Source organism: Artibeus jamaicensis, unplaced genomic scaffold, assembly GCF_021234435.1.
Source record: "Artibeus jamaicensis isolate MK-2021 breed Jamaican fruit bat unplaced genomic scaffold, CSHL_Jam_final contig_465, whole genome shotgun sequence".
In the NCBI taxonomy this organism is placed as follows: Eukaryota; Metazoa; Chordata; class Mammalia; order Chiroptera; family Phyllostomidae; genus Artibeus; species Artibeus jamaicensis.
Window position 1 is genome coordinate 28,726,685 of NW_026521843.1, and position 10,772 is coordinate 28,737,456.

Genomic DNA, 10,772 nt, shown 5'->3' on the forward strand with positions numbered 1-10,772 from the left:
AAAAAAACAGGAAAATTTGACCCAAAGGAAAAAAATTAAATCAACAGAAACTGTCCTTGAAAAAGACCAGGTAACAGATCTGCTACAAAGACTTAGAACAATCCACTTACGGATATTTTTTAAAAATCAAAGGAATATGTGAAGGAAATCATGTATTAACAGAGTGGAAATATCCATATAAAGACATGGAAAACCTAAAAAAAATGGTTGTTTTCCTCTGGGACTTAGCCGCGGCCCTTGAGATCAGGCTCAGGGCGGGCCTTAGGGTGCAAAGGGCTTGGGACGCCCTGTCCAGGCATAAGATCAAGTTCACATCAAGGTACAGAGCCTCAAGGTACGAGAATCAGGGAAGGCTGGTCTTGAGGTACCTGCGCCTGAATCCCCACCCACAGAGCTGCTGCCAGATGTTCCCAGAGATGAGTCACAGGCTCGTGAAGTTGCAGAAGCCACCAGAGGAACATTCCCTCATCTTGTACTGCCGACAGCCTGACTCCCAGTAGTGGGTGACAGGGGAGAGCCTGCCTGTTGAACCAGCGGTTGCTGAGTTCGACCACTACCCGCTCTCCACCCACCTTACACCAGAACTTGACATACACCGTGCCCCTGAGGCAGCCCCTCAGGTTTGTTGGTGAACTTCCTCAGCTGTTGTTTATCTGGGCATGTCTTGATTTCTCCCTCACTTTTGAGGGACTGTTTTGTCCAATATAGGGCTTCTTGGTTGACAGTGGGGCAATGAATAAATCAAAATGGGAGAAGAGATAAGACCAAAGGAAAAATAGGCAAAGAATATGCATAGGCATTACAGAAAAAAGAAATGTCATCACCAATAGACACGTGAGGAAGTGCTCCATCTCATTCATAATTAAAGAAACGCAGATTAAAATGACATCACACCAACTTTCAGTAGCGTATTGTCACAGAATAAAATAATTTTATATTCATCTTTGGCAAAGGTGGGGCCAGATTAGCAGGTAGGTAGGGCAGACATCGCTGAAGGCCACCTTGGAAATATCTATGAAAATGCATAATGCCCTTGCTCTTTGACCGAGCAAGCCCTCTCCTGGGACTTAGCCTACACACACGGCCCACAGGTTTGCAGTCTGTGTTCACAGGCACTCATTGCACACACCACCAACGTCCACACATGTGTAGCTAAACAATCATGTGTCCTTCTCATGGTGACTTAGTCTATTCAGGCTGCGCTAACAATACTGGGGGGCTTATAAACAACGGAAATGTTTTCCTCACAGGTCTAGAAGCTAAGAAATCCAAAATCAAGGCAGTGGCTGATTTAGTATCTGGTGAGAGCATGCTTCCTCATTCATAGCCCTTCTCTCTGAGTCCTCACCTGGCAGAAGGGGCCAGGGAATGCTGGGATTTCTTTCATAAGGGTGTTAAACCAGTTCATGAAGATTCCATCCTCATGACCTGATCACCTAACTTCAGCACCGCCCCCACCCCTCGAGGCCATCACGTTGGTGATTAGGTTCAGTGTATGGATTTTGAGGGGACAAACCCTTGTCTATAACACGTGGGACACACTGCACCACTAAGAAGAGATGGTGCTCTGGGTGTGCTCAGAGTAAAGGGAAGACAGGGTATTTTAAGTTTAAAATGTTTCTGTAGTATTTGTAGAATGAGGCCATTTGCATGACAAAGGGAGAAGGCAGCACTTGGACTGATCCGGCACCAACCTGCTGGCCTAGGCAGTCCTTCCTTATCTCCTCTAATGGAAGCTGCCGACCTGAACCATGGTTATAATTCAAAACCCAATACAAACATTCGTTTGATGAGGAGGCGCACTTGGCTGCAACGGCCGCGTATAATCCTGACTTTACATTTTTGTGTGATTTACCACCGCCTTGTTCTCATTCATCAACTTAATAATGATTCAGTGTCACACTCTGCTTTCAGATATTTTGTATGCTGTACTTATTGGGCTTTCTTAAAAAAAATGAGCTTTCTTTAAAAAGTGTACAATTCTTAAGCTTCAAAAATACCTAGAAAATAATATACCCTGTTTCTGTCCCCAGCTGGCCTGTGCATTTCCTGGCCCAGGAGGACCTCAGCAGCTTTGTGCTGGACTAGACTTCAGAAGACCTGGGCGCCGGTCCTAGCTCAGCTGTTCACTAGCTGGATGACCTTGAGTAAGTCCTTTAACTTTTCTTAGTTCTTGTCCTTAGCTGTCATGTGGGGCACAGCACCTTCCCTATCTACTTCGTGGGACCATTCTGAGCAGCAAATGAGGTCATAGTATGTCATCTCTAAAGGCCATGCAAATGGAAAGGCTTTGACTTGGACAACACAGAAGGTCCCCTCTGAAGTTAAACATTTCTATTTTCTGGTTTTCCCAGAGGGGAGGCAAGCCTGGGTGTTTACTCTATAAACCTTGAATGCCTTTCTGGACCAGGCACGATGCCAGGGGCTGCTGATCCAGAGTTAAACACGATGCAGTTCCTGCTCTTCAAGAATTCACTTTGGTAGGAGAGGCAACCAATAATCACAGTAAAATGTAAGAAGTGCAATAGGACCCCTGCAAAGACTGGTGGGACCCAAAGGAGTCACTGCCTCAAGCTGGGAAGTCAGCACTGAAAAGGTGACATTTGAGTTGAGCCTTGAAGAACACGTTAGAATCTGCCAGGTGGAGAGTCGGCTGATTGCCTGGTTGAACCCAGGCAGTGCCCAGCCTTGGACCAATGTCTCTCCTGGCCTTGTCAAACCTCTCCTGGGCCATGGTGCTCTGGGAAACTTGCTCTCAGCTGCCTGTCCTATTGGAAAATATTTTTGAAAAGATGTTTACAGCTGGTTACGTGTACTTCCCTCCTAGGAATACATGCATTTGGGTTGAGAAAGTGACGTGGGTCCTTACACACAAAGAAATCCCAAAATGTTTTAGTTTTACAACTTCCAGGGGAAGTTGCTAAGTACTCTGCACTGGCCATGAACTGGTGCCAGCGCATCACACGTAATACTTTTCTTCGTTGTCACAACAACCTTATTTCTTCTATTTTAGCTGAGGAAATAGGGGGCCTGAATCACTCGGCTAGTTAGGAGCAGAGTCGGATCCCAGCTCAGGCCATGATCTTGCCCATCACTTGTCAGGCTGGTCCTCATAGCAACCCTCAGAAGGGGGCAACAAGTGAATGCTGGACATGGGGAGCTTTGCCAGGGACCCCCAGCTAGGCTTCCCCACTCCTGCCCCAGCTGAGGCTGTTACCTTGAGGTGGAGGTCACACCCCTGACAGGCAGTGGGGGAGATATTTTGGGGTAGGGCTGTCTCCCTGGTGCTTCTCAAATCTCATCTTGGGAAGCAGCCGCTCACTGGGCCTGGGACCCTGCTGTTCTGGAAAGCTATTTGGAAGGAAATCCCTCTCCTCTATGATTGTCTTCCCCAGGAGGTGGGCTGGACACTGTCTACCCGAGTCTGCGCCAGGTTACCCCTTTTCCTGTTCTTGTCCAACGCAGTGACAGAGCATTGAAGGGGAATGGGTCGCGGGGCTCAACATAACACCTGGGGTATTATGGGGACACCTGGGGACTTCTTCCTTTGAGGACTGCTTGGATTCATTCACGTGGCCCCTCTGTGGGTTCACAGAGAGGGATAATTGATGAACTTGAACACTGGTTAGCCAGGGTGCAGTCCCTCCAGATATACATCTCCTCACCACCTCCTTCAACACACCCTCTAAACCCACTGAATCCCCCTCTGTCCATGTGTCTCTTGGTCTCCACCTCTTCCCCTGTCCTCGCCTCATCTGCCCTCAGGTATCTCTCTGTGCGCCCGTGCTGGCTTTCCCTTCCCCTTCCCTCCTCTTCTCTCTCCCCCGCCTTTCTCCATCCAGCGCTCCTTCTCATCTTCCTTTCCTTCTTTCCTCCTCCCGCCCCCGTCCCACACTTCTCTCTCTGTCCTCGGTCCTCACCCTGTCTCACACTTGGCCAGCTTCGGGGCAGACCTCCACATGTTTAGGCTTCACTGTCTTTACTGAAGAGGTTTTTAATCCCTTCTGTTAAACAGTAGGCAAGTTGCACTGTTTATATGCCAAGAAAGAGCAAAGTCATCTTAATTTAACTTTTTTTTCAGCCATTGGCCTGTGGCTGGAGCAAAAATAGGTCTCCCTGCTTCTGGCATACACGCCGCACTACCAGTGCTGTGAGCCAGCCCAGTTGGCAGATGCACTGTGGGGGCCAGAATCCTGTTACCCAGCTCAGGGGTGGTGCCAGAGCTCTCAGCCCAGTCAGGCCTCCAGGCCAAAGCTGTGGGCTGCCTTGAGGCCTGAGGGGGCCCAGATCAAACACAGCTCCTGCCCACCTGGCCCATGGCTGTGGTTAGTGCTAGTTAGCTGCCTCCTCCCCTTCCTCAGTGGGGCTGCAGGAGGGTTCAGGTGGAGCCCAGCCCCCTCTCAGCTTGTCACGATGCCTGGTGACACACCGCAGGCCCGGCTAAGCTGTCAGGTCAGCACCCAGCCCAGTACCATTAAATTTATTGGACTAACATTTGAACGGGATTTAGTTACATAATGTTCTTACCTCATCACAACCTAGGAGAGGAGCTTTCATTGGGTCTTTACCATGACCAAACTGAGGCTCACAGAGGTTAAGTTATCCACTTAGGGATGGAGCTGGTCCTTAGGACTCTGGCATTCTCGCCCAAATGTTCCCAAACCAGCCCCACAGCCTGCCCAGGCCACTTCTCCAGGCCGGGGACTACACTGTGCACACACTTCAGTCTCTAGGCTGGTCTCGGGGCAGAAGTGTGCTGTACAGAGGCGGACCACAGGCATGCAGGCCGGGATGTCCCCACCCACAGGCATAAGGTCCTCGGCAGCGCAGAATGGTGCTGGGGGTCGGAAGAAGAGGGGAATGGGCTGGGGCCTGAAGGTGGGAGGCCTCCGTACCTGAACCACCACATTCAAATTCAATGTAAACCTTTGAGTTCTAAGTATTAAATCCGAGCCTGGATTGCTGGGTCACTATAATGTGTATTGTGAAGTTTGGAGGATAGAAGATAGCTTACTTAACAATTTGTTAACTCAGTTTTAACTTTGAAATACTGAGACTTCTGTTCATTGGGCTGCCACCAAACTTATGGGGTCTGGGCCCCCCAAAATGTTAGAGGTGGGCCTACTGAGCAGTTTTTCACGTGTTTGAGGGCTGCTGGGATGTCCTCTTCTCTGAAGTTCTAGTCTCTCGCTCACTTGTTTCCTGGTCATCTCACTTATGTTTGCATGTCTTTGCACCTCAACCCTTGGGAACCTATTTATCTTGAACCAGGAGAAGGGACAGAGTTCAGCGACAGTATCGTTCAGCTACGTCTTCATCCCAGCCCACCCAAGAAGTTGGGCTGAAAGCTTTGAAGCTGAAAGCTTTCTCATTTTACCTGCCATTTTTCTATGTCCTGACCCCCAAATCCCTCCTGAGCTCTACCTGAATGTCTTATAAGGTCCTGCAAGTCAACCCATTCTCTCCCAAACCTGTTCCTCTTCATGGTTCCTGTGTCCAGGAGTCTTTGACTATTCCCTCTGACCCCCAATTTCCCATCTGGCCTACTTTATGTCCTTCAGGTTGCTGAAGTCCATTTGTGTCTTCCCACACACAAGCCATGAAACACAGATCTCAGCTGTGTAGCTAGACCTTCTGGCAAAAGCCAAGAAAAGCCATCAGGAAGGACCATGGTGGACAGCAGGGTCAGGGCTCCCGAGGCTGAGGCTCCAGTTGGGCAGAGCTTGGCCAACCCATTACCTCCTGAGCACAGAGCTCTGCTTGTCACAGAAGGACACACACTCTTTCTTTTCTCTCTGCCTTTTTCTTCTGCTCTCACCACCAGCGAAATGCCTTTCTCTTTCTCTACTCTTAACACCCCCCGTCCTGGAAAAGACTCCATTGATCTGATTAGTCCCAGTATTCCTTGGGTAGAGTGTTCTTGCCAGGCCACTGCGGGGCAGGCGCCCAGCCTGATCCAATCAATGGAGAGCCGGGTCTCCAGGCCACAGGGTGAGCTGATCTCCTCATCCTGGGTGGGTGGATGGGGCCTTTGAGGCCTGGCCTGCCTTGTTCATCAGTGAGATCCAGACCCACCATCTCCAGAGGTTTAGCCATGAGAACCCACAGTGCAGTCCCAAACTTCCTCATCTTTGCTTGTGTTAGCACCTTCACCAGCCATACTCGGCATTCAGGACTCAGGTGGGAGACACCAGCCCAGCCCTCCCCTCCCAGGAAGCCTTCTCGAAACCCCTCTAGTTATAACGAATACCTCATCTGGGCCCCTATGGCTAGTTGCTAATAATATCTTGTTAGCACTGATTTCCTTCTTACTTTTATTACTGTGAGTTGTTACCTATCTAGGTTCCCAACTGGGTTGTCAACAGTGGGAAAATGGAAACTCTTTTATACATCTTTATGTATAGTCCAACTGCCTAATACAGAGCATTGCATTAGATAAGCTTTCAGTCAAATATTTTATTGGATAAATAAATGGATAACTTATATGGATAAACCAGCACAGCAGATCATTCCTAAGTTATTTATATTTTCTCTTAGGTGTATCTTACACATTTTTCAACACCAAAAGCTATTTTAAAACCATGGGAGCTCAAAGACCCCCTCTCTCTTGCCCTGCACCAGCTCCTCCTCCAGCAGACCCGGAGTTCTTGCCTCTGTCCCAGCGGGCCTCCTGTGGTGGGGGCAGTGTGGGCCACCCAGGAACCTGTGTGGTCACGGGCTCCGCATGGAGGGCCTGCCAGGGCAGCCTGGGATGTGGCGAGACTGCTGCTGGGGGCCAGGGCCTGGTGGCAGGGGTGAGCAGCTCCAGCGTGCTCTGCCTCACGTCCTTGAAGCTTCCCCTGTCCTCTGACTCAGCTCCAGCATCTCAATTCATGGATGAGTGCCCTGGTCCTAGACAGAGAGCCGATTCAGCCCAGCAGGGTTCCTGGAGGGCTCCCAGGAGGGGGAGGCCCGGGAAGTGGCCAGAGGGGCAGTGAAGTTGGGGTGATGGTCATTTTACTCCAGCTGCAGTTCAGGGCACATTCTTCTCTGCTCCCTTCCCCACCCTACATTCTTCTGGTGCCCTCAACAGCACCCAGCTCTACAGGGCAAATAGGAGACTTGAATAGACATGGGGAGCCTAGCGTCCTGTGCACCCCCTACCCTTCCTAATCACTTAAACCCATACCCAGTTTCAGTGTGCCTGTGTGCACGGATGCACACTCCAGACAGCCGATGGGATGAAGCCTCTATTCACAGGTCTCTACACCCCGCTGGGCTGCCGCTGCAGAGAGCTGCAGAAGGAGTCGAGCCCCTGACTAGGCTCAAAGAGCCCCCAAAAGCAGGCTTGAACTTATTTATTTTATGTAATATAATTATGCCAAAATGTGATATCATTTCATAAATGAACATCCATAAAATGTACACATCAGTTTGATCATTTTGGGCAATTTGGGTACAGTCACTGTTCAAGTCATAAAATAATCCTGTCTCCCAGAAAGTTCCCTCACACCTTTTCCCACCCAGCCCCTCTCCTTCCAACTTTATTTAATTCCCATCCTTTTAGCTCAGCCTTTAAATCTGCATCAGGGAGATATCACCAGACTCTACGCCCCGTGAGTATACAGACTGCCAAGCAGCACCCAGTTCAGCAGCTATGGGGCCCTGTCACCCCCCCACTCCCACTCCACACCTGCTCCAGGTGCTGCAGGACAGGACAGCGGGGTCAACAAACAGTGCAGGGAACAAAAACAGGGCTTGGGAGCAGGGGGTCTGGGAGAGTTCCTGGGCCTCCGGGACGTGACGGGGCCAGGCACTGGATCTTTGGGAATCTGAGTCCTTGGCCCCCCAGCCGTAGGACCACTGGGCAGATGAAAGCCGATTTTGCAGCCAACTTTATAGATAGAGGCAGGGCATCGATTAATAAAGTATTTAACTCAGACAGCTGACATTTACTGAACTTTCTTGGGTGCCAGGCACCATGCTCACAACTTCCTTGTAACCCTCAAGTCAGAGGGTGGGCACCGTTATTTATCCCATTCTACAAATGAGAAAGCTGGAGTTAAACGGTGGCCCCAAGCCAAACGGAACTTGATGGAATTAGTAGTTGACTGTGGGCAGCCACTCCGGGCTGACACTCTTGACCCGTCATACCATTCTTCCTCCCGGGTTTGATTGACAAAAGTGAATGACAGCTGACCGCCGTTAGTAAACCTAGATGTGCAAATGCTGCTTGTTACCAGTTCTATCAGCAGGTTCTGAGAGCCAGAGAACTGGATGACGCACTCCATGGGCCCCACTCCCGGAGGGTCTGTGCGAATTAATTTCAGAATCATAGCTGCTGCTGTGATTAGACCCACAGACTATTGCATTTCCGCCTCAGAGACAGAAAGTCCTCCTTCATATCTAACTTCAGTCTTGCCTGCTGTGTTTTAGCCGGTATCTAGCTCACCACTGGCTTTATGCAAATCATAATGTGCATGAGAGTGCTAATCAGCGTTCTGCCCTAAAGGGCACCCCAAAGTTCAGAGGCCGGAGGCCGGAGGGAGCAAGTTTCCACAGTCCCCTCCAGTCCTAAGCATGTAAGCCCTGGGTCTTCTCTGGGGATGGAGAAGTAGGCAGGTCGGAGGAGAGAGGGTGAGAGAGGGTGCCTGAGCTTCCACATGCAGTTCCTCTTAGCTCCTGCAGTGGCCCCTGTGTCTGGCTTCTTTTACCTGGGAGTCCACTGCCTACCACAGACATCGCCGCCATGTCCTTGCAGCACCTCTGCAAGGCTTGTCCAGGGTGGGTTTGGGGGTCTGGCCAAGTCCCCTGGGAGAAATGCCTTGCCTTCTTGAATTTAGCAGGGGGATAAAGGCCTCCTATACTAGCTCACTGACCTTGGTCCGGGCCAGGGCTTGTCTTCCTCCCCTGCCGATGGAGAGGATGTCACTGACCCTAGCAGTGCTCAGAGGCTCAGATGATACCAAGATGGGCAAGGACTTGGTACAGCAGAAGCTGAAGCTCAGCCAGGGAATTGCTTGAAGCAACTGTGATTTAAAGAAGGGCTCAGACTCACCTAAGGGTGCTCAGGGCAAGGGCCGGCTTGCTCACCACTGGAGCAGGGGTTCCAGGGAGTCATCTACGACAAAGCGTGAGCCAGAAGGACAGGCAGCCAACCCATTCCACAGCACCCTCAAACCAAAGTGCAACGCTGTGTGCCGTCTTCTTTGGGCCCCTGTGTGCACACATGCGCGTCTGTCTGTGCTGTAGTGTGCACCTGGAGGGCTCTCAGTGATGGCTGGGGAGGCTCTGTGGTATGGTGTGGTCCTCTGGGCATCTCTCTAAGCTGTGTGGGCTTGGGTAGATCTGTGTCTATGTATATGTCCATGTCATGGAGCATCTGCTTTTTATAGAGGGATCTATAATTTATTGCATCTGTTAAATAGAAATGGGCACCTTAGTCTCTAGGCACCTGGAGACACGATGCTTGTGTTGGTTGTGGGGTGTGAGTGGGTGTCCATAGGGCTCTCCAGCCACCCTTGGGCCCCATTTCTCAACACAAATGTCCATGCCTGGCACTCAAGGTCCTCCATGCCTGGCACATATAATCCTTTCTGGCACAATTGTCCCCTCTTTCTAGGCACAGACAAGAGAGACTGCTACTTCCTAGCCATGTGACTTTGAATTTGTCCCTTCCCCTCTGAGCCTCAGTCTCTCAAGTGTAAAGTGAGATGGGAAAGTTTGCAAACTCTAAAGTATGACACACGCATGAGGGATTTTCCCTGGACTTTGGGCTCCGGGTCCCCCCACTGTGCCTTTCCTCCTGCCCTTTCTTTGCCCCACTCCCTGAACACTCTCCCTTCCTTCTCTGAGGAGTTGAGCTCTGCCCACGCCTTCCCACTCCGCTCCCCATTCCTGCAACTCTCCTTCTGTTTCTGCCTCTGTGAGGATCCTGTTGGTGTATCTGTTTGTGTGTTGTATGTGCCTCGGTGTGTGTCGTGTATACCTCTATGCGTGCACTTGGGACTGTCCTCTCAATGTACCTGTGATTCATTCAGTAAGTATTTACTGAGCACCTACTACATGCTGAGCAGAGTGTTGGGTCCTGGGGAGTCAGTCAGGAACAAGGCAGATGCAGGGCCATCAGAGGCCTATTGGGCATCTGTGCAAATTAGAAAAAGGTATCCCTATCAGACACAGTCCCATGGGTGCATGGATTGTTGAATAAATGATGCTTTTGCACAAATGAAAAAGAACCCTTTCCCTCTGGCAGACACAGCCCAAAATCAAGGCCTACAGCAGAGGCAGTGGTGTAGGGGCTGGACTTCGGCCCCACTCACCTTTCTTGGCTAAGTCAGGCACCCTTGTGCACTGGAAAAACAAAACAAACAAACAAAAAAGCCCACACATCTCAAGGCAGCAGCCCAGGAAGGCTCCTACCTACACTCAGAGGCAGCACTTGAGCTCTGGGTGTGTCTGTGCATCTCTACTGCCTGTGTCTCCTCAGCCCGTGTGAGAGCGTGATGTGGTGTGTACCTCCATGAAGGTGCCCTGCGTCTAGTGGACCTCTCTGTACCCATGTCCGGGAGGAGGGGTACCTATGTGTGGGTGTCACCCACAGCCATTTCCTCACCACCCTGCATAGTTTCTCTGATTCCCTAGTTGTTCCTGTTTACCAGCCTGACCTCACACTCCATGAAGTCTTTCCCCTGCACAACAGGGCAGAGCTGAGCTGTAGGGGCAAGAGAACCAGCATGGAGCCCAGCCCTCCTCCAAATCTTCTGCTTCCACTTCTTCCTGCTCTTGAAGGA

At 50.6% G+C, this 10,772-nt stretch overlaps 1 protein-coding gene across 1 annotated transcript in view; it reads left to right on the top strand.

Moving 5' to 3' along the window:
- The window catches only part of PRKCE (protein kinase C epsilon), a 486,343-nt gene extending 484,211 nt beyond the window's left edge, over positions 1 to 2,132 (top strand). The window contains exon 15 of the mRNA XM_037161258.2: positions 2,034 to 2,132. Within this exon, the coding sequence (XP_037017153.2) occupies positions 2,034 to 2,117 (84 nt within the window). The 3' untranslated portion in view covers positions 2,118 to 2,132. The remainder of the gene's footprint in view (positions 1 to 2,033) is intronic.
- The last annotated feature ends 8,640 nt before the right edge of the window (positions 2,133 to 10,772 follow it).